The sequence below is a fragment of the Ursus americanus genome, chromosome 32 (assembly GCF_024610735.1).
Source record: "Ursus americanus isolate L20-20 chromosome 32, mUrsAme1.1.p, whole genome shotgun sequence".
Classification (NCBI taxonomy): Eukaryota; Metazoa; Chordata; class Mammalia; order Carnivora; family Ursidae; genus Ursus; species Ursus americanus.
The window spans coordinates 2,766,946-2,790,100 of NC_142158.1; the positions used below are offsets into that span (position 1 = coordinate 2,766,946).

At 45.6% G+C, this 23,155-nt stretch overlaps 4 protein-coding genes across 6 annotated transcripts; 1 reads left to right on the top strand and 3 right to left on the bottom strand.

The window, feature by feature from the left end:
• Window positions 1–344: 344 nt before the first annotated feature.
• On the bottom strand, window positions 345–8,542 carry LOC123794223 (histone H2B type 1-C/E/F/G/I). Of its 2 annotated transcripts, XR_006780149.2 has the most exons (3): window positions 8,153–8,542; window positions 2,381–2,723; window positions 345–483 (listed from the first exon to the last, which is right to left on the bottom strand). XR_006780149.2 is itself a non-coding variant. In XM_045800455.2 (2 exons), the coding sequence occupies exon 1, from the start codon at window positions 8,540–8,542 to the stop codon at window positions 8,162–8,164; it is 381 nt and encodes a 126-aa protein (XP_045656411.1). In that variant the 3' UTR covers window positions 1,953–2,723; window positions 8,153–8,161. The 2 variants fall into 2 exon arrangements, 1 of the variants encoding a protein (XP_045656411.1); XM_045800455.2 differs by lacking the exon at window positions 345–483 and having other exon boundaries at window positions 1,953–2,723.
• A 288-nt stretch (window positions 8,543–8,830) lies between these two features.
• On the bottom strand, window positions 8,831–10,308 carry LOC123794209 (histone H1.3-like). Of its 2 annotated transcripts, none has more exons than XM_087858037.1 (2): window positions 9,591–10,308; window positions 8,831–9,014 (listed from the first exon to the last, which is right to left on the bottom strand). In XM_087858037.1, the coding sequence occupies exons 1-2, from the start codon at window positions 10,232–10,234 to the stop codon at window positions 8,831–8,833; spliced, it is 828 nt and encodes a 275-aa protein (XP_087714163.1). In that variant the 5' UTR covers window positions 10,235–10,308. The 2 variants fall into 2 exon arrangements, with proteins under 2 accessions (XP_087714163.1, XP_087714164.1); XM_087858038.1 differs by having other exon boundaries at window positions 8,878–9,014; window positions 9,583–10,308.
• Window positions 10,309–13,890: 3,582 nt separating this feature from the next.
• LOC123794233 (histone H4) lies at window positions 13,891–14,457 on the top strand. The gene has a single exon (XM_045800464.2). The coding sequence runs from the start codon at window positions 13,936–13,938 to the stop codon at window positions 14,245–14,247; it is 312 nt and encodes a 103-aa protein (XP_045656420.1). The 5' UTR covers window positions 13,891–13,935; the 3' UTR covers window positions 14,248–14,457.
• A 4,917-nt stretch (window positions 14,458–19,374) lies between these two features.
• Window positions 19,375–19,815, bottom strand: LOC123794230 (histone H2B type 1-L). Its single transcript, XM_045800461.2, has one exon. The coding sequence runs from the start codon at window positions 19,799–19,801 to the stop codon at window positions 19,421–19,423; it is 381 nt and encodes a 126-aa protein (XP_045656417.1). The 5' UTR covers window positions 19,802–19,815; the 3' UTR covers window positions 19,375–19,420.
• Window positions 19,816–23,155: the final 3,340 nt, after the last annotated feature.

A 23,155-nucleotide genomic window follows, 5' to 3' on the forward strand; every position in this document is an offset into this window, starting at 1 on the left:
CCAGGGCCTCATGGCGAAGGTCCAGACGCAGCTCCGCGAGGCCGGGTCACCGGGGCCTGCGCACCAGCAGGGGGCGCCACGGGAACCGCCCCGGCGAACGCAACGGGAAGGAGAAAGAAGACGCGCGGTCGCACGGTGGAGCCGGCAGAGCGTAACGTGACGTGAGGCTCGTTGGGGCAGTGGGAGGGACGTGTGCGCGGAACGGCCCAATGAGACGGCGGCGTGGAGGGCGTGGCAGGACGGGCCACCGAGGTCGCCGGCGTGGAGGGCGTGGCCAGGAGACCGGGGTGAGGGGGCGGGGCTTGCCTGGCCGCAGGGTCGCGGAGGGTGGCGTGAGCCGGCTGCCAAGTTTTAGGACTTTGCAGTTCAAACCTGAGTGTAATTGTGTTGCTGTTTGGCGCTAGTATTTCAAGGAAATCCCGTCTTCTGGTTGAAAGCACAGTTCTCTGGTGGGAGTCCCGGGACCAGCAGCATCAGCAGCACCTGGATAATAGAGAAATGCAAATAATCGGATCCTGCTCGAGATCCAGTGCATCAGAATCTGTGAGGTGGGGCCCAGCAATCCGTGCTTTAAAAACACTTCAGGTGATTTTGGTGCACGCTGAAGTTTGGGACTGCTTTGAAGTATTGTGTTTTCTTTAATTCAGATGCTGGAGGTGATTCCTCAAATGTCAGCTGAGCTAAACCGAGCTGTTCTACCTTCAAGTTCGTTACCAAAGCCAGAACAGGGCTTAGGCCTTACCCGCTCAGACTTCGATGCCAGAGTATAAGTGGAAAATAGGTTGTATGTCTAGAAAGGCGAGATCTAGGAGAAGGATTTGAATCAACAATGCAGAATTCCATCGCCTCAGATTTTATTAATCATAACATCTAATTTACAGATGTTTTGCCCCCATTTAGTCTTTTCCATCAAAGGTACTCCATGGTAAATAATGAATTCCCAGTCGCTGGGCCTGTAAGGAAGTAAATTCTATTTTTATAATTAGGAAAACTACAATGAAAATGTAGTTTATTTAGGCTTTTACTGAGGTAATGCTCTCCTGATGAATCAGTGTACAACAAACCAGGACGGGTTAGATTTGAGCAGGGTATGCACCCTTATCAATCATTATCAGGCAGATCAGACTTTTATGCTTCATAAATTCTATGAGCTCATTCATATTTTCAGTTACTGCTGCATTCATTTTCTGCTCTGCATTTGTCTCTCTCCTATAATTGAAGAAATAAAAAGTTTTATTTCTTCGGTGTTATTTTGCCATCAGTATTGCTATTTGATGTACAAGGAAGAGAGTTCTTTTAACATATGTTCCTATAATGTCCTACGAGACATCCTTACTACAGTATTACCTATGCCTTACTCATTTTTAGCATGAACAGATAATGTGTCAAACCATGCTTAGTCAAGAGATGTTCTTAACAAGACGATCTTTGTTCCAAATCCCCCAAATATACTTCTTGAGGTGGGATTTGAGTAGTTCAAAGGCTTCTATTTTCTCTTTAGTTTTTGACATGAAGAAAATTGGCTACTCTGATTGTCCTTTTAATTCATTGACTAAAGAAAATATAGTAGTTGCTAACAATTATTAAGTGTTTACTAAATATTCATTAGGATCTTAAGAACTTTACATTATTTATCTCACTTAATCCTTAATAGTACACTACTTAGAATTATTTTATTATTGTTGTATAGATGTGGAAAATAAGCCCCAAAAGGCGGAGTCACAAAGTTTATTGAACCAGTGCAACAACTCAGCTCTGGTCTGTATTCCTGTTGTTGTAGATATACGGGTACTTTAATTAGTTCTGATTGCTGCACATCCTCATTGAGAGCCCACTGTGTGCCTGGAACAGCCTTAGGCATTAGCGAGTCAACAGCAAAAAAGACTAACCCTACCAGTGGAGCTTACTATCTGGAGAATGGGAAGAGGAAACAAACAATACACAAATTCATGTCAGTTTTGCTAAGTGTAATGAAGAAGAATGAACAGAATCAGTTAAGAATGGGGTAGAAGGGCGCCATTTTACTTTTGCTGGTCAGAGAGTATCTCCCAGATGTGGTAACATTGTAATCCATCCACTCAGGCAAACACCCAAGAATTTGTGGGGAGTATTTCAAGTATGTAACAGGTGGTATAACTCAGCTGAAGTGCCAAAAACATAAGAAGTCCTATCCCCTCCTCTCCCTCTTTTCCCTTCTGCTTCCTCCAAGTAGCGTGCTCTGTGGCTTCTCTTTGGTCTTCAGGCTCTCTCTCCTATTGTACTAGCCATTTGTTTCTTCCATTGTTTTTCTGAGTCCCTCTCAGTTTCTCTCACCTTTCTTCTTCCCCCATGCTCCTCTGTCTTTCCTAAAAAATAGCCATAATTTGGTTGTGATACTTACATTGTTTTGTACTTCTGAAATCCAGCTGAACCTTCAGGGTTAAATTTTTAGACAAAAGTCTTACACGTTAGTCCTTCACTTTCCCACAATTCCTGTTCCCTGTCCGTGGTAGCCAATGTCATGGTTATGAAAGGAAAAGTCCCTCAAATGCTGCTGTTCAAGTAAAGCAAAGGGAGCCTTTCTTCCTGCGTAGCACCGCGGGCCCACGCCACCCAAATGAGGCCCAAGACTCGGAACTTCCGCCAACGTGATCTCCAGCTCTCCTCAGTCTTCTTTCCTGCAGCCAGGGTTTGGAAGGCAGTTGGGAGTACAAGTCAAGGAGGAGACCGCTGAAGTCGTTCATCTGAATAAAGTACAAAAAATAGCCTTCAATAAGAAATCTCCGTATAACTTGTGGGTCCACAGTCGATGTAAATAGCCAAAAATGTGACACAGAACCATCAAAAAAGCAAATAGTTGGGAGAATTCAAGTTATGGTCAATGACAGATATCTAATTCAAAACTGTAAAAATATGGCTTTTCTTATGACTCTGTGTGTAGTGAAGAACTAACATTATCCAGAGGGAGGTGTGGCCTTTGCCCTTTGCTGGGAGGTGATGCCTGGGCCCTTGGAATGTCCTGCAGGATAAGAGTATCTTTGTTTACCAAGAGGCCTTGGGCTGCACAGGAGAGTGTAATGTCATTTATGTTGGGGGCTATGGGCCATGTGGTGTCCGGATGACCTCCAGAGGGACTGCTGACTAAAAGATCAGCCACGTGGACAGTCAACCATATTTATGTGGTAAAGCCCCGTGGTTGGCGATGTGTATTTTGTTGTTACAATAGTGTTATGTTGCAGGAAGGCATTAACACTCCTCACCCCCACAATGGGAAAGCACTATTAGAAGCTCTGAGTTGGGACCCCTCTGAGACTCTGCTCACGTGCCTCTTACCCTGGCTTATTATTATTATTATTTTAAAGATTTTATTTATTTATTTGACAGAGAGAGACAGCCAGGGAGAGAGGGAACACAAGCCCGGGGAGTGGGAGAGGAAGAAGCAGGCTCCTAGCAGAGAAGCCTGATGTGGGGCTCGATCCCAGAACGCTGGGATCACACCCTGAGCCGAAGGCAGACGCTGAACCACTGCACCACCCAGGCGCCCCGACCCTGGCTTATGTTTAATCTGTATCCTCTTGATATAATAAACCCCAACCTTGAGTATAGTAACTTTTAGTGAATTCTGTGAGTCTTTTAAAGAAGTACCAAATCTGAGGCTGGTTTTGGAGACCCCTCAACTTTGCAGTTGATGTCAGACATGAGGGCAGTCTAATGGGATGTTCCTTAACTTTGCACTATGTCACACTGATATTAGTATTCTGTTTATTACTCAAATATTTGGATGAATATTTTGCCTTAACTTAATGAATTTTGTAGTTCTCATATGAGCCCAAGTCTCTTCATCTGCCAGCAGATTTCCAAAAAGTGATAAACACTTTTTTACGTCCTAGTGAATGATTATTAAAAAAAAGAAAAAAAGGAAGCAATTAGCTGTAATTTCTCCTCGATGGTCCACAAACCTGAGGGCTCCAGAAGGTCAAGAACAACCTCATCTCTCTGTATCTCCAGTGTCCACGCCTGTGTCTGGCCCAAAGATATTCAATGACTATCTCTTGAGTGACTGATTTACAAGAAATATGTGGAGCTCTTGCCTTGGTTCAACTGAGTAGGGAATTTTGACACATGTCAAGGATCTCCTCGTGAGCCATCACGACTAAACTATGCTCTTTAATTTCTTTTTTCACGTCCTTTTGCTACCTCTTAATCTGTTACCTTACACTTTAAACATGGTAGGTGATTTTAAGTCTGACTCAATCATCAATTCAAATTCTACCTTTCAAATCTATTAATTTAGCTTTCACTTCCTGTCCAATTGCAGATTTTATTAATCTTTTTCCACATTGTTAATTCTTTTATTTTCATAAGCCAAAGTATTTTCTAGGGTTTTTCGTTTTTATGGTTTTTATTTTCACTTTTAATTTTTTTTTTTCATATCTATCAGTTTTGTTGGACATTCCTACAACCATCATGAGCCAGAGATTTGCTCTACAGATGGCTGGTTAGCAGTTCTCAGATGAATCCATTGAGTTCATTCAATGTTTTCTATAAGTACCTGCAACGTGCTGGTTTTATGTAACTGCAGAGACCACTGTCTGGTCCCTTACAATCTCTGGGAAAAGTCCATGTGGACATTACGTGGGAGTGTTTTTGGTTTTTGCCTCTGTGGACAGTGATACTGTAGTCTTACTTTCCAGAATTCTTGATGAGCTACCACTGAAAAAGTATTAGGTCCAGGTGATTACACAGCTGGTTTCCGTCTACTCTTTAAGGCACAAATACTTTTTACAATCAAGTATTTCAAACATAAAAGAGACAGTGTGGTGATCCCACAGTATGTTGACAAATGCACTATCCTTCCCCTGAAAGGTGGAGCCCAGTCCCCTTCCAAATATAGGCCACATTTAAGTGACTTGCTTCTGATTAATAGACAGTGGCAGAAGTGACAGCATGTGACATTTGAAACTAGGTCACAGAGACTTTGTAGCTAATTCCTCCCCCACTCTCTCCATGATTTGTCTTTGTGGAAGAGAGTCAATGAGCCCCCCTGAGAGGTCTATATGGCAAGCACAGAGGTCCTACTGAGGTCCTCCTGCCAAGAGCCAACAGGACCTTGGGTAGCATGGGAGTGAGCCAACCTTGGACGTGAACCCTCCAGCCACACAGTCAAGCCTTCAGGTGACTGCAGCCCATGTTTACATCTTGACTTCAACCTCATGAGAGACCCTGGTCAGAACCTCCCAGCAAGTCACTTCTGGATTCCTGACAACCCAGACACAAAATGAGATAAGAAATGTTCATTGATTTAAGCTGCTGGGTTTTTAGGTAGTTTGTTACCTAGCAGTAGATAATAGAGGAAAGGCCACAGTTACGTTTTTGACATTACCATAATCTTAATGACACCATCTATATGGATGAACTCCCAAAGAGAAAATCCCAGAATGATGTCATGTATGAATCGAGGAGGAAAAATCCCTCTGAAATATTAAAATGTGTGCAGCCAGTATTTAAGATAATAATATTACATGACCAAAAAAGATTTGGCCTTGGAATGCAAGTATGGAATAACATTAGGAAATCTACCTGTATTTCATTGTAGCAGGATAAAGGAGGAAAAGCATATGATTCTATCAAATGCCAAAAATTCACATATCATTCCTAAAAAAACCACGTAAAATATATTTAGAAGGAAACTGATCAACACATACAGATTTCACACTCACATACGTGTGCACGCAGGCAAACAAGTTTTTCATTAAGCCTGAACTACCAAAGCCACTTCAATGAGAAGGAAGAAGACAGTGATGTGTGCTAGGATACCTGACATGGCATGTTTGTGATTTTAGCTAACACAGTAACATGATAAAAGTAACTAACAGAAATAGACATTGGAAAGAGTATACAAGTTTTTGGTTTGTTAATGATGGTATTACATGCAATGAAAAGACAGTCCGTTTAATATTGATTAGAACTGACAAAGTTTAGTAATCCGATAGATATAAAGTCCATGTAAATGATCAATTTCTCAATGATCCTTCCCCTGCCCCCAAGAATTTATAACAGTGTTTCAGTCTGATGCCATCTGTCAGAACAGACTAGAAAGGGGAACCTTGTGAAAATCAGCCTTACATTTGTTGTGAGAATTTATGGGGCTTAGTTCACAGTGTGACAGAGTGTTCCTCCTTTTGTTGTATGAGTGTCAACCTATTTCATTTATTTTTAATTCCATGAGTAATCCATCCACTAAAAAATTCTCGGCCATGATCTTTGAAGCTCACACCTGCACTGTTCTCTGGTTGTCTTTGTGGTATTGTGATCAGACGTATGGCAGACAATTTTACTAATTCCAGATCTCTTAAATTCACTGTTACATTTCTCTCCCTGCATTTTGGATTAACTCTGCTTACAGAGTTCATGAAATTCTTCATCTGGGATCAATTGACTATTTGGACTAACCAGCCAGTCTTTCATTTTAATTTTCTTATAATTAATTGTGTATCTAGAGAGATTCATTTCTAAAATTTGTATCTGGTTCTTTCAGATGTTTTTGGAAAATTCTTTGTATTCTTAGCCCCTCAGCATTTCAAATAGTCCTTTTTTTTGTTTTCTTTTTAAATCATTAAAGGTAGCAATTTGAAGTCCGTATCTGTTAATTTTCTTCTTATTCCTTTTGTTTCCATCGTGTGCTCGTCTTATTCTTGGTCACAGTGTCTTGTTGAATTGTGTGTGGATTTTGGTTGTGAAGCTGCTCCTTCATTGTCTTTGGTATCTTATCTGTGGGGATTTGTTGAGACCCAAAATGAAGCTTATTCCTCCACAGAGGATTTGTATTTGCATCTACCAGGTGCTGGGGGGCACCAGCTTGGGATATGCCTAAATTAATTCTCAGCCTGGGTGTATTCTGAATCCCTGTGATATCAGTGCCAGAAACAAGTGCGTTGTAGCCCAATTCTTTGTGGCAGAATCCATCTTGCTCGGCACCGAGGCTCAGGGCACACGCTTGTTGCAATCCTCCGTGGGGAGTGTGGGCATGGGTGGGTGCGCATGTGTGTTCATTTCTAGCTCATCTTTCTACTGTGAGGATGTAACCGGTCAGGTTGTCAGCTACAGCAGGAAAGATTTCTCAACAGTTTTCTTGGTGAACTCTTCTGAACCATTGACTGCTTACCTCCTGGCCAGTTCCTTCCAGCTCCCAGCTTCTTTTCCCCACAATAATCATTCCCCAGCAGCAGGAACCCTTCATGCCATCCCACTTGTGCAGCAGAAGCGACATCCTGCCAGGAAGGGCTTCCCTTCCCTTTCTCCCTCCTCTCAGTCCTTGCCTCCCCAGGACATGGGGAAGGAGTCCAGGGTACTAAGAAGGGGGCCTTGGTTCTGGGGTAACTATTGCCAGTGAGACACCTTATGGGATTGAGTAGTGGGCTTTTTGCTTGTGACCCAGAGGGCTTTAGAGCTAAATGCTGCTGGAAGAAGACTGTAAATGAAATAGGACTTTCTAGCAGAGAAGCTATAGAGGTGACAGGATTTGAAGGTCTCTAAGGCAGGACAGGTTTCCTTCAGGATACAAACAGTACAGACTCCCTCCCCCCACCCCACACACTTCCCACCCCCCTCCCGCCCCACCATGCCCAGCCTGAGGAAATGGGAGCAGTTGCAAAGCTAGTAAAGCAGAAACGCCTATTAAGATTTTGTTGAAAAGTCAACATAGTCTTCAGCTTTTTTTTAGTATTACATATCTATATGCTAAAAAGAAAAAGAGAAAAACTCCAAGAACACTTTTCAGAGCATGCCATTCTGTGCTCTGGGTAAGCAATCCTTACCAAGTTCCTGAACAATGTCAGGATGGATTTGGAGCCCTGCACACGGAAACAAGAGCTCTACGCTTTAAATGGCATTTTCATTTAAAATTATTACTTTTTGTGAAACTAAAGGAATAATAGTTGTATAGAACGGTTTTTGTTCATACTGAGTGCTCAATTTTGGAGAAGTATTGAAATTTACTGGGAAGCGTGGACATACTTGTTACGCAGCCTTATTTGAAAGTTAAAAGTTGCAGTTAGCTTTAAGCTTGGCAGGAAAGATCTGAGAATAGCTTAGAGAGAGAATTATAGCTCATTTATTGAAGGCATGCGTGGCTCTGAAAAGAGCCTTTAGGGTTGGGTATCAAGACGCTTACTTGGCAAGTTTACTTGGAGCTGGTGTACTTGGTGACGGCCTTGGTGCCCTCGGACACGGCGTGCTTGGCCAGCTCCCCGGGCAGCAGCAGGCGCACGGCCGTCTGGATCTCCCTGGACGTGATGGTCGAGCGCTTGTTGTAATGCGCCAGGCGCGACGCCTCGCCCGCGATGCGCTCGAAGATGTCGTTGACGAACGAGTTCATGATGCCCATGGCCTTGGACGAGATGCCGGTGTCGGGGTGCACCTGCTTCAGCACCTTGTACACGTACACCGAGTAGCTCTCCTTGCGGCTGCGCTTGCGCTTCTTGCCGTCCTTCTTCTGCGCCTTGGTCACCGCCTTCTTGGAGCCCTTCTTCGGGGCCGGAGCCGACTTGGCTGGCTCAGGCATTCTGACGTTAAAAAATACACTATTACTAAGACTTGGGAAAATAATCTACCTTGGCAAGGCCACGCTTATTTATAGATGCGCTATTCCAATGAAGTTAGTAAGATCATTTACGATTGGATAAATTTTGCTGTATCGTCACAAATGCGATTGTAAGAGATAGTTGCAGGTCTAGCTTTCATTGGCTGCTTGGGTACTTTGCTTCGACCCAATCAGAAGGTCTAGAGCAGGCTACCAGAAGCTACTATAAATAATCCTCTTCAAGCAGAAGTCTTTTTTTTTTTTTTTTTTTTAACCTTGAGTAGGTGGAAGTTTCGAGGAGGAGCGGTAGCTTTGGGTTTGTGTGTGGATGGCTTCTAGTGGCTGGTACAATCTCCTGCATTGGGAGGGGTCTCGCATCTCCCTCTGCCGTCCCAGCTGCTGGAGCTGGTGGGCAAGTGGTTCTTGATGAAATGGGCATTCTGCAACAGCTAGCCTAAAGGAAAGAACCAGGATTTCTGCAATATGCTGGGTTAGAGAGACCTTTGAAATGTCTTCTTTATTCCCTAGTGTCTTGGTTTTCTACCAAAAGACTTGGTACGAGGCCACGAAACCCCACCATAAGCTTAGGTACCTTTTAAGTCTAAGAGGAATGCCAGTGTTCCATTAAATAAGAAATCTTTAAGGTGGGTATATAGTACCTAACACTAGCGTCCCCCAAGCACATAGTGCTTTATAAGTGTTGTGGGTTCCCGCCCCCCCAACTTATGGCCCCCTTATTGAAACGTGTGGAGTGTGCCCCAAGGCCAATTTATGTCCAAACAGCGCACTTAAGAGAGTAGAGGGGAAATTGGTGCTCAAAATAGTATCCCAGAGGCTAAACCTACCGAGAACAGTTTTCAAAGGCCCGAGTGCACTTAACTGGAGTCCCGGTAGGTGCCGCCCGGATACGCGGAGCGGCTCTTCCCGCCACGCCCCCTTGCACTGCGCAGTGCAACAGCTCTTTTCCTGAGCTCTGGGGTGGCTCTGAAAAGAGCCTTTAAAGATTCTAAACTATTACATACTCGCTTACTTCTTCTTGGCGGCCACCTTCTTGGGCTTGGCCGCTTTAGGCTTGGCTGCCTTGGGCTTCGGGGCTTTGGCCTTGGCCGGACTCTTGGTCGCCTTCTTGGGCTTGGCAGCCTTCGCCTTCTTCGGACTCTTGGCCACTTTCTTGGCGACAGCCGCCGCCACGGGCTTCTTCGCCTTCTTGGGGGTCTTCTTGGCGCTCTTCTTGGGGGCGCTCGCCCCCGCAGCCTTCTTGGGTTTCTTGGCCGCCCCGGCCGCCTTCTTGGGCTTGGCTGCACCCGCCTTCTTGGCTTTGGGCTTGGCTTCCCCGGAGGCCGCCTTCTTGTTGAGCTTGAAGGAGCCCGAGGCGCCGGTGCCCTTGGTCTGTACCAGGGTGCCCTTGCTCACCAGGCTCTTGAGGCCCAGCTTGATGCGGCTGTTGTTCTTCTCCACGTCGTAGCCGGCGGCCGCCAGCGCCTTCTTGAGCGCGGCCAGGGACACGCCGCTGCGCTCCTTGGAGGCGGCGACGGCCTTGGTGATGAGCTCGGACACCGGGGGCCCGGACGCCTTGCGCTTGGCCGCCCCGGCGGACTTGCGGGCCTTTTTCTTGACCGGCGTTTTCTCCGCGGGAGAAGGAGCTGCAGGCACGGCAGGTGCGGTTTCAGACATTGTGCGTTTGGATTCCTGAAGGTAAATGCAGAAAAGAATAATAATAATAAAGTCTCGGAGTTGAGCTGCCTGGCCCTGGCGTGCGAGTGTGTATATATACAACAGCCACGCTGCGCGCTGATTGGTTCCCAGCTCAGTCCTCCAACTTGACAGCAACCTAGTCTCCGCTCTGTCCCGGAATTGTGTTTGTTACAATTGAGGAAAGTAAAAAAAATAAAATTTCCTGCGGAGGAATCACACTAATTTTATTCTATAGCGAAGCGGGACACCTCATGCTTTGACTTCTTCATGTTTTCTTCTTCCAGTCGTTATCACGTTAGTCTCAGCTTTTTTCAAAAGCCCCTGACACTTCGAGAGATTCACAGGTCAGAGAGACAACTTCTTGATTTTCGTTTAAAATATAAATTCTTCCCTCCGTGCTTTCAGTAGCTGGCTCTCCAGGGGTATTCTACACATTCTTGGCTTCTCACACATCCAACAACGGCGTAGTTCTCATGGAGATTTCCCCGGAAAATCTGTTTCATATGAAGAGAAATAACACAGGCTCTTTCCCTATTTCTCTACAAGAATGATAGTAAAGGGTGCTTGAAATAACAGCTAATTCTGACAGGATCAGTCATTATTTTGTCTGAAAAACCTTTATCATAGCTTTTAGTGACAATTCGCAGGGTCAGTTTGGGGGTTTCAGGCGTTCAAGGTTTGTCAGGGAGTATGGGGAATGCAGCAATGTACAATCCTTCTGACATGGTTGTTGGGCTTATGTTTGCTATAGATGATGACAGGAGATTTAGAAAAGGCATAAGAAAGAGTTGGGTCCCTTTATTGTTTGAAAATATTATCTTATTTACATTGATTTTATTTGCGGGATCAGTTACTAAAATGTTAACAAGTGTGGGTACAGATATCCGCCAGGCTTGAGAAAGAGAAATATGGAACATATTAAAGTAACAGAATCAAAGATTATACACACAGAGACAGACACAGATATTCACACACTTATGGAATTACCTTGAGAGAAGGACATTTTGTAAAAAGTATGTTTTATATTCACTACTACATTTTTTATTTATGGAAGGAAACACATTACAACTTATGCTTAATGTCGAATAGGAAATAGATTTACTGCAGAAAGTGATTTAATGTGATTTTCTTCACTCCTTAAATTCACTCTGTCTGTAACATAGTATCTTTATTTTGAAACATGTAGCAATCCGTGTTCCGCTATGATGGTGAAAGAAAGAAATGCTGGGAATACACAGAGCAAAGCCCAAGAGGTGAGGGTTTCACCCTACTTTCTGATCCCCTCAAAATCAAGAAATGACTGATTACCGCCTCCAGTCCATCCAACTGGAACATGAGAATTAGTCTAACAGTTAAATATTAACGTGATTCAGATGGCTGAGATGAGATGAGCAATCCACTCAGTATAAATCCTTCTTACTTTGTGTATTCCCTTGTTCCGGAGTTTATGTATTCCTAATCCTCTTAACGTGCTTTTGACTCATTGTAGTTGGTTTTGAAGCTCGCCTGAAGATTATTCATTGATAGCAACGAGGAGTATGAATTACAGCGAGGCCGAGCCAAAGAAGGCTGTGACAGTAGTCAGTCCACATAAGAAACAGAAGAGCCAGAATGACAACCATGGTGGGGGAAATAAAAGAGGTGCAGTCCCAGGAGAGAAGAGCTGTCTCTAGTCCGTGTCAATGCAGGGAGTCTCCAAGGTACTGCCCCAGTCACCTTCATGGGCTCTGAGTTTCCTTGATGTGGCTAACTTCCCGGTCTCTCCCTTCAGGTCTGTCCTCTCGCTTAACCATCAAACTTGTATTTCTGGGCGCTTACTTGGTATTTGCCTTTGCACCTTTGACACCAGACTACATCTCACTACAATATCTTTGCTGTTGATAAGTGAAGAAAATCATTGCCATTTACCCTTACACACCCCCATCAGACCATTGTAACTAACATATTGTTTTCGTGCCAACATTCATGCCATTTCCCAATGTTCCTCTCTGCACATTTTCAAAACCCAGAATCTTTCAAGGATCTGAAGATCCCAAAGAAGGGTTCTTGATCATTTTGGGTCATGGACTTCCTTGTATATCTGATGAAGCTTATGGCCCCTTCCCAGGACAATGCTTTCAAGTACTGAAGAGAATATACATAGGATTCCATAGGAAAAGAATTATATTACAATATCATTATCAAATTTATCAAAACCCCAACCTGTTGATGTGTTAACAGATGTGTTTCTGTATTAATCCATTAGTCACAAGATTGCCCTTGTGAGCAAGAATTACCAGAGTGTAGAAGGAATGACGGGTGTAAATGGGTTGGAAACACCAAGAGCTTCAGCTGCTGGTGACATGCCCTCAGCACAGGTCTGGCCCATCCTGCTGTTTGCTGCCTGTATTCACAATTACAAGAAATGCTGAGGTTCAGTTGGGGGATAGTACAGATAAAAATGGAATTTTTCATCTATACAAGTTCCTAGATGCCCTGCATCCTGTCACTGTATCCGAGGGTAAGAACCCCAATCTGGCATTTGTCCCCGCGCACCATAAACTCGGAAAACAGCTTTGAGGAGCTAGGTCCTCCTCACAGACCCTGGAGGAGAAGCCAAGTCTCTGCACTTCAACTGGAACTCCTCAAAGGAATTGGTGATGAATTCAATCTTTCAGTGTTTATTATTTTAAGGAGCTCTGGAAAGAAAGGTGTAGCCAAGTAGGATTCTCTGTTAGGCTCACCACTTTACAGGGGTGAATACGGAGGGGGGAAGCGGAAAGCATCCACGACAATATATCATAATAATGTTGAATGAGTGCTTATTTGCAGAGAGTAAAGACTTGACATGGATTATCCCTTTTAAACTTCAGTGCTCTGTAATTTAGACTTTCTTACACAGTTGCAAAGAAAAAAAAACCGAGCGCAGACTGCCCAAGGTGCCACAGCTCGCGGGGCAGCAGGCTGTCTCCAGAGCTTGGATGCCCATGGGCCGGAGCATAGAATGTGGTGGCGGAAACCGCGCTAGCTGTCAGCTCTGCATAACTAAGTACACACTCAAACCACAAACTCGGGCCTGAGCAGAACAAGGCCCTCATCACGTTGGGATGCACACATTTACAAACCTTCAGCACAAACTTCGATGATGTTGCCCCTGATTTGACTTTGAAAGGTGTAACGTTCTGCTTAGTTCCCGCGTAGGGCTCTCCAGCTGCATCCCGGCGAGCCTGCCTTAGTGAACCAGGCATCTGTCAATGGATAAGACAAACAGAAACTTAGCAATCCGGCTCTGAGGAGCTTCAAACTTCTAGGGGCAACAGCGAGCAGCAACTAAACACTTCTGGCTTAGTCTGGGAAACGTGAAGGGCAAGTATGCGGCGTCTCTGTGGGAAGCGTGTGCGTTGGTGCCCGGCACAGCGGCTGCAAGTGTTGCGGGCACACGCGTACACTGATAACTATATAGGAGAGGATTTGTTGACCTACACCCCCGCCCCCACCCCGGCCAGACTCTGGCTTCAGGGGCCCCGCCTGCCGGGTCTGCACAGCACGGAGCAAAGGAGAAGCAGGCGATGGGCGGGAACTGCGTGTGGTTTCCGCCCCTGCGCTTGCGGTTTTCAAACAGGTCCGTCACGTTGCTATAAAAGGGCTGAGCGGCGGTGAGGCCTGTAGTGTTTGTCAGACTTGGAAAGTTTTTCTTTATCATGTCTGGTCGCGGCAAAGGCGGGAAGGGCCTGGGCAAGGGGGGCGCCAAGCGCCACCGCAAGGTGCTGCGCGACAACATCCAGGGCATCACCAAGCCCGCCATCCGGCGGCTGGCCCGGCGCGGCGGCGTCAAGCGCATCTCCGGCCTCATCTACGAGGAGACCCGCGGGGTGCTCAAGGTGTTCCTGGAGAACGTGATCCGGGACGCCGTCACCTACACGGAGCACGCCAAGCGCAAGACGGTCACGGCCATGGATGTGGTCTACGCGCTGAAGCGCCAGGGCCGCACCCTCTATGGCTTCGGGGGCTGAGCACGCCCACTCCTAGCGGAACGCTGCGTTTCTCAACCAAAGGCCCTTTTCAGGGCCACCTATCCACTCATACGAAGAGCTGTTTACTGCTTACTATTGAGTAATTCATAATGTTTGTTTGCAAGCGTTTGCAAGTTTTGGACCCAATTGATATAATTTGCTACTGCGTTTCCTAGATTGTTTCTCTTAGATTAAAATTGTTCCAAAGCAGTTTGTTCTAACGGGGAGAGCGTATGTTATTTTTGCGTGGAAGCGATCGCCTCCAGCGCTGTTTATACTTTGAACCCGGCAGGACGTTTCCACATGCAGCTCCACTTGTTTCCAGTGTCCGTTGGTTCGTAATGGCGAGTAATTTGGGACTTCTTACAAGGTCATGTAGTTTTCAGATAATAGATGAGGATACTGCTGATTGCATTCCACACATCTAGGAGTGCGAGACTGGTGTTTCAAACTCACGTCTTCACGATTCAAATCCCACCTCTAAGGATCAGGAAAAAAAGGCTAAGGTCTTAAATGGGTTGCCCATTGTTCTGTCAATTTAGTCTTAGAGGACTGGCAGTTTTGCCATTGTACACTTTCGTGTGCTCACAATGGGTTTGATTTTGTGAAGAATCTGGGGGAATCTTTTCTCTGTAGCCTGGCCATTTTCCAATAAAATGTGCTCACTGGACCATAAAGGCATAGCTAGATAGATGGGTCTCTAGCCTCAGGCAGGCAACATGTCCTGCTTTGTCTGGCAGCAGAGGGAAGAATGTAGCTAAGATCAACAGGAAGTCATCAGAAGTCACTCCCAGGTCTGGGCTTTAAAATCTTCCCTTTTCCCACCTGATAAGAAGGTGATCTTGTTTGATCTAACAGGGACAGCAGGTCTAGGGGACAGCAGAACGATGATTGAAGGACAGCGTCCTCCCTGGTCAGGGGGAGCACAGTTGCCCCCTCGGAGCTGGATTAATCACAGTGGATCTTGCCCCCCCGGAGCTGGATTAATCACAGTGGATCTGTCCTGTGTGACACGAATAGCTGTCTTTAGGCTAATTTATTGTTGAATGTCTGTTACAGCAACTTTACAAACCAAATACGGTTTTGTTTTCTCAATTTACGTAGCAGTGTGGACAGTCCCTTTGTTGACCTGAAACTGCTTTTAAGGAAAGATGATTCCAAATGGTCCTTTTCCCTTCATATCTGTTCTGCCATGTTCCATTCTCGACAGAACACAGAGTAGGGGGCCCATTGCATGTTAGAAACAAATGCGTGGACCATCCATATGTCTTAAGCAGTTGTAATGTGGATATTTCAAAGTATTGTCTCTTTTTAGTAGAGCCGATCTTAACAATAAGTAGATCACAAACTCCTTTGAGAATGTGTTAGAAAATCTGCCTGTGGACATAGACATTTCATGGGGCACATGTTCCCCTGCTGCTCATTCCAGGAACACTCAGGACTCTACTGATTCCTGTCAATAACCTGGAGTCTAGGATTTCAGGGTCTGAGTTCTAGACATCCAAAATGTAAGAGAGGAAAAGGCAGGCATATTTGCATAAAGAACAGTTTGAACAAGAATAATGTCATTGTTTATTTACTGTGGGCTGTAGACCTATATATTCTTGAGAAGTTATATCAGGTCTTAACAGTTTGTAATTCGAAATGCATGATAAACAGCCCAATTTGAAAAATTTTGATTCTCAGAGACCTGAAAGTACAAACTGACTCCGTCTCACATGATTTGGGAGTAAATAAAAACAACAAGGAGTTTATTTTCAGCCTGATTCTGGAAGAAGTCCATGAATTTTTCTTCAGGCCCATTGAACCTCTCTTCCATCACCAGTCTTGATAAATATACTAACAAGTTCTAAGTATGTAGTCTATGTCATTGAGCAAATCATAGATTAAGTTTACAAGTTCCCAATATCCCCTCACAGATTAAAAGAAAGAAAGAAAGAAAGAAAGAAAGAAAGAAAGAAAGAAAGAAAGAAAGAAAGAAAGAAAGAAAGAAAGAAAAACTGGAAACCTTGTACGGAGGGATGCTCAGTCTTTGTGTCTGTGTTGTGTTGTGTCTGTGTTGTGTCTGTGTTGTCTTTGATCAGGTCCCTTAACCTCTCTGTGTCTCTGTTTTCCCATCTGTAAAATGGGATAACAGTAGAATCTACCTTATAGGTTTGGGGTGAATAAAATCAAAGCATTTTGTCCCGTGCATGGCACATGGTAAAAGCTTTATGTTTTCTCTTTCATTATTATGACTATCACTATTATCCTATTCCTCATGAAATTAGAGAGGCCCAGAGAAAAAGAAGGTGACTTTTGAACCATGAAGACATAGTTTTGAAGTCCCAAATTGCCATTTTTCTATCTTTCTTGTCTGTGGCAAATCACAACTGCTTCCACCTTCTTTTATTTATTTATTTATTTATTTATTTATTTATTTATTTATTTAAGAGAGAGCAAAAATGGGGGGAGGGGTCCAGGGAGAGGGAGAAGCCTATTCCCCTCTGAGCAGGGAGCCCAATGAAGGAGTGGGGGGTGGGGGGCTGGTCTTGATCCCAGGACCCTGTGATCATGACGAGACTACGGCAGACATTTAACTGACTGAACCACCCTGGTGCACCTGATTTTCCTTCCTCATATCCCATAACAGAAACCTCCACACTGGAGTGGGTTTGGTTAGCTTCTTATCCAAGTATTAGATGTTCTCAAACCATAGCAGCTGGAAGCAGCATTCGTATCTGTGGGAACTTGGTGGCTCAGTCGGTAAAGCGTCTGCCTTTGGCTCAGGTCATGATCCCAGGGTCCTGGGAGAGAGTCCAGCATCAGGCTCCCTGCTACGGGAGAGCCTGCCTGCCGCTCCCCAGCTTGTGCTCTCTCTAAAAATAAACAAACAAATAAATAAGAAAGCCAAGTTCCCAGATTTCCCCCAGAGCTAATGAAACAAACTCTGGGAGTGGGGCCAACAATCTGTCCTCTAAGAAGCCTCCAGGTGATTTCGATGGGCCATCAAGGTTAGAAGCACTGCTCTGTATCCTCAGGACATAATTCCGTGCTGGCACTCCGGTGTGAATGAACCAAATGGTTGTTCCTTCTTTCGGCCTAGAAGGCCTTTGTATCAGACACTGCCATTTCCCCTCCTTCCTAACACAGCCTCAGTTTTGTTCTGGTCTCCCCCTACTCACTGCCTTGTGCTCCAGGGAAGACAGAGTGTCTCTGTAGTATCAGGGATCAGGTTCTGATTCAACCACACTAGTCCTGAAGGTCCCAGACAGGTAGTGATGATTGGTTTGGGGCTGGGAATACAGCCAGTTCTTTGTGGCTGCGAGAGTCTAACAGTGCAGATCTGCTGCCCCAATAATGTTTTGATTGAGCTGAAAAGCGAGTCGTTGATGAAAAAAACCCTATGTGGGTGTGCCCGTGTGTGTGTGTGTGTGTGTGTGTGTGTGTGTGTGTGTGTGTGTGTGTGCTGGGGACAAAGGTGGAATCAGGGGCATTTCAGGAAGAGAATATTTGCAAAGGCCTGGAGGCTGGAGAGGTCTCGGAATTCCAAAGTGTGAAAAAGCAAAACATGAAAAAAAAAAAAAAAAAACAAAACACATTGGAGAAACAAAAAAGAGAAAAACAATCCTCTGAGTTTTGGTTTGGGTTTTAGGTGAGGGGTAGGCTAGAGGGCTTGATTTCTGATTTCGTGCAGTAGGGGGATCACTGAAAGGCACTGCGAGGAACGGCACAGAATCAGGTATGCTTTCTCACACAACTACCCTCTGGAATGAAAAGTACATTCACTATGGACAGAGGAGTTTTCGGATCATCTCAAACTGAAATCAAGATGATCAGAAAAAGTTGAAGTGTAGTTGTAATTTGGCAGCCTAAGCGCAAATTCTTGTTTCTTTGTGCTGATTTTGCCTTTTTGAGAGAATAAAGGGAGACCAGACAGACTGGCTGGGAAGGCTGGCTGGGAGTGTCTGGAGGACAGGTTAGCTATTCCTGGGTGCATTTGGTATTTCTGTTTACAGGTGAGGTGCTGGCAGTCAATCTTTCTCACTGAAATTCCAGAAGGAAGGTTGTAATGTCACAATGCCTGGAGAAATGAGGGAAGGAGACACATCCTGCTTTTAATTTTCAGGGTTTAGGCCCTTTGGCATCACCTGATCCGAAGCCAAGCCTTCCAGACTTTGGTGTCCAGCATCTGAATGTTAAAAGGCATGGCCCGAGTCCACATTTTTAGCTCTCCACCCGCTGACCGTCCTGGGTCCCTGTCTTTTTCTCCCGGACCTCCCCACCCACAGCTGCTCAGCGGAGCTGGGAAACCAGAGCTGGAGACAAGACAGGTGGACGGCTTGGAAGGGAACTCGCAAGTGACAGGAAAGGACGGACTGGGGGCCGCTGAGCCAGCCAGCCCTTATTCTGGGGCTGCACTAGGGAGGAGGAGACTGTGGCGGGTCATCGGGGAGTCGGGAAGGAGAGTGGGAGACGAATGCATTCTTCTCCACGACACCCTAAAAATCAAATGTAATGACGATCGCCTTTTCAGGGCAGCTTAAGAAGGAAAGCGGCGAAGCCCGACTAAAAACTGGTAAGCACCTTAGTGTCCTTCCTGGAGAGCTGCAGCCGCCCACTGCTCACTTTAAAGACCTGTAACACGCTCAGCCAGGACTCGAAAAGCCCCGGGGAGAAGGCGGGGGAGGGAGAAGCGAGGAACCCAGGCCACACAAAGAACCCGGGCGCGAGCCCGGCAGCACCGGAAGAGGAAGTCCCGCCTTCCGACGGCGGGTTTTTCAAATGTCATTGAGGCTGCGAACACCCTGCAGGGTGACACTTGAAAAAAGCGGAGGCCGGAGGTCCCCTGGCCGGTTTAGGAGCTTCGAAACGTGGCGCCAGCAGCCACCGCGCCCGGGTACTGTTAAGAAGCCGATCATCAGCTCCACGGGCTGGGGAGTGAGCGCTAGCCGTTTCGGTGCGCGCTGGTTTACGCAGCCGGGGCCCTCTGTACATACAAGCGACAGCTTTCACAGCCACAGGCAGCGAGCCCATCCCCCGACAACGGGTGATAGGCGATCGTGTGAAGTTGTTCCCATTGACCCAAGCGAACGTAAACTAAGACCACAGCGCATGCCAGTGCGTAGCTCTGCTGGTGAAAATATGTGGCTCTGAAAAGAGCCTTTGGGGTTGATTGTGCCTCGGAACGCACTCACTTGGAGCTGGTGTACTTGGTGACGGCCTTGGTGCCCTCGGACACGGCGTGCTTGGCCAGCTCCCCGGGCAGCAGCAGGCGCACGGCCGTCTGGATCTCCCTGGACGTGATGGTCGAGCGCTTGTTGTAATGCGCCAGGCGCGACGCCTCGCCCGCGATGCGCTCGAAGATGTCGTTGACGAACGAGTTCATGATGCCCATGGCCTTGGACGAGATGCCGGTGTCGGGGTGCACCTGCTTCAGCACCTTGTACACGTACACCGAGTAGCTCTCCTTGCGGCTGCGCTTGCGCTTCTTGCCGTCCTTCTTCTGCGCCTTGGTCACCGCCTTTTTAGAGCCCTTCTTCGGGGCGGGCGCGGACTTCGCTAGCTCAGGCATCCTGACTCCGATTTTTTCTGACTGAACAGAAAATGAAGTCAGCGTCAGGATCCTGCCTATTTGTAGCCAACGTTATGCAAATGAGGAATGCGTTTTGCGGCCGTTGATTCGTCGACTATTGGTGCGGCCTGCAGCCTTATGATTGGCTCGAGTTCTACTCTCCCATTGGTTATGTACTGAGAACAGTTTTCCGCCCTGTAGGGCGATTTCTTCAGTTAACCTTCTTGTAACAAGTTCAGGTTACTTTATTAACATTTCAGATTACTTTGGTGATTAATTTTAGAAACTAAAAGTTTCTCTCCCTTGTGTTTTGAATTGCCAAAGAGGCCACGCTCAGGTCTAGGTCACGTCTCGGTTTGCAAGTCCCCTGTACAGCTGCTGGAAAAGCTGTATCTTTACATTTGAATCTGGGTTCCAGACCAGGGAGAGAGATGTGATGAAATCGCACTGGGCCCATCTGGGAACTCTAGACACACTGTCCATCAGAAAAGTTCTGAATTGAGGGGAAATGACCAAGTCCTGACTACTGCTTGCTCAGTGATAGAACAGGAGGTGTTCTAAGACAAGAGTGACCTCAGGTGGACCCCTGAACTGGACTCTGAAGAAGCTCATCCCTGGAGGCTACTGGATAACCACAGACCTTCCAGTTGACCAGCGAGTCCTTTCTTGAAGGAAGCCCTCAGCTCCCCGTCTGCCTCAGCATTACTGAAGACAAGTAAACAATAAAGGGACTATTTACAATGTTCTGGGCAGGGTTAAGGGATATCACCAAGGAATGGTGGAGGACTCTGTGCTGCTACTCCCAGTTCAGAAGAGGCAAGAGTAGGCTTTGAAGAGTGCAGTGAGTATAGGAGATGGCTGCCCAACAGGAGCTGTGGCTTTTGTGAGAGAAAGGCAGTCTCTGCCCAGTTTTGTAGGAGGGGAACCAAGCAGAATAAATACTTTAGTCTCATTTATCCCCCCACCGTCAGATGTCTGGTTGGTTCCTCCCAGAAACCAGAGAGTAAGAAACATGGTTGATGCCATGCACAAGTCAGGTCACAAAACATCCTTAGCCTTTTAAGGTCCGTATCTAAAGTAGCAGAGATTGAGACTTTGTACAATTAAAAAAACAAGTTTACCTCCTCTTTCTAATGATTAGATATCTTTAGCTATTTCTTTTTCAGCCCCTGAAGTTAGTTCGTGAGCACTTGGATTCTCTTTAGAGCTGCAAACTTTTAAACATGCTTTGTTACTATCCTTGCCACTGCCCAGTTGTTCCAATGCTACCTTTTTTATACAGTACTTCCTCTGAGATATTCTTGAATTGTGTTTTTTTTTTTGAAAGACTTATTTATTGAGGGAGAGAGCGGGGTAACAGGCAAAGGGAGATGGAGGGAGAAAATCTCAAGTGGACTCCGTGCTGAGTGCAGAGCCCCACCCAGGGCTGGATCTCAAGACCCTGAGATCTTGACCTGAGCCGAATTCAAGAGTCAGATGCTTAACTGACTAAGCCATCCAGGCAACCCTTGAGTTTTCTTAATTATAGCCGCACTTTCCTTTGCTGGCCTGGATCCTGGAATAGTCTCATTTCCCATTGACCCTTGGTCTCCAGTTAATTTAATCAGTTGTGTGTGTGTTTTTTTTTCCAGTGAGGCCTGGCTACTCACATTATGGTCACTGAACCACCAGCAACAAGTGATGTGGGAGCTCCACCCCAGAACTACAAATCAGATAGAATCTTAACCAAATCCCCAGGTAATCTGGGCACACAGTACAGTGTGGGAAGCACTATTCCAGGGAGCTGTCCATATGGTTGCTTGTATCTTCACCCACGTGGAGTGGCCCCATAAAACAAAGGGCACAAACGGCCATATATTACTAGATTTCCTTTTCTTTCCCATATTTTTAAAAAACATTCACCCTTGTCAATTCTTTGTCTAGGATCACTTGTTATTTATCAGCTTAGCTTTGACATTAGTTTTACTTGTTAGTTTGAGTTAGTCTTACCAATGATGAGGGATAATTGGAAGGCGGGCACAGACCCTTCCTAAGACGAAACCACCCTTAAAAGGATTTTACCCTGGGGTGCCTGGGTGGCACAGTCGTTAAGCGTCTGCCTTTGGCTCAGGGCATGATCCCAGCGTTCTGGGATCGAGCCCCACATCAGGCTCCTCCACTAGGACCCTGCTTCTTCCTCTCCCACTCCCCCTGCTTGTGTTCCCTCTCTGCTGGCTGTCCCTGTCAAATAAATAAATAAATAAATAAATAAAATCTTAAAAAAAAAAAAAAAGAATTTTACCCCACCCTGGAAGAAGCCCTACACCCTTTCCCATACAATAGATAGGTGACAAAAATCTGATGGGATGACAGGCGCAGGGAGGGTCAATCAGACAGCCGGCCAACATAAAACCCCCTAGACTTAGAAACTCCCATGGCAACCCCTTCGGGTGGCCTCCCTCCTCAGGAGCTTTGTACTATCACTTTGGATCCTTCAGTAAACCTTGCTTTGCTGCCCACCACTCTGTCTGGTCTACCTCTTCGAAGCTGTGTGAACAAGAACCATGGGCACTGAAGGAGAAAAAAATCCTGCAACACCAATTCTACCTCTTTATTAACTTACTATTTGAAAATTTTATATATATTTTCATTATGGGTAAAGTTGAAAGCCGCAGACTGAGAGCCAAAGCTGTAGCGTCATCTACAATATGCGATCATTTTAGGAATGATGATTTCTCTAACTTTACTCAAATTTCTTCTTCCCCATAAGATTTCACTCTGAAAAGGGCGTCTCTTTCTACAAATATGTGGTCGTTTTTGACACATTTCCTGGAAACACAAGACCTTTGTGGTCTGATTTATTTCCAATTCAGGACAAAGGTGAATAACAAAATAAGAGCAGCAAGTCAATAGCTCTGGACCATTTGCCCCACAAGTGTAACCATTGGGTTTACAGGATTTAAATCATGCGACTCATGGACCAAGCCACTAAATTAAATGTGTGAACCTGAACAGATAAGCTTGGCCTCTATGATATTGAAAAGTAGTAAGGATTGACTCAAACTGCCATCTTCATTCCATGCCTACATGAATTTAATGAAACACAAACAGCATATAATGCAAACAAAATAATCCAAGAGTTGTGTTGAAAAAAGATGGAAATTTTGTAAGGAAAGACTTTTGGGGAAAGGATTACTGATGGGTGAAAGGGGTAACTGAAATAGGGAAATGGTGACCATTGCATCAGATCTGCAAACTTCTGCAAGGTTAAGCAAAAGGGATTTTCTTGATAGGGAAGAGTAAACAAGACTAGAAAGAACCCAAGTATAAGAAGGTGGGTTGAAAAAGTGCCTTGATAGAGAATGTGAGATCAGA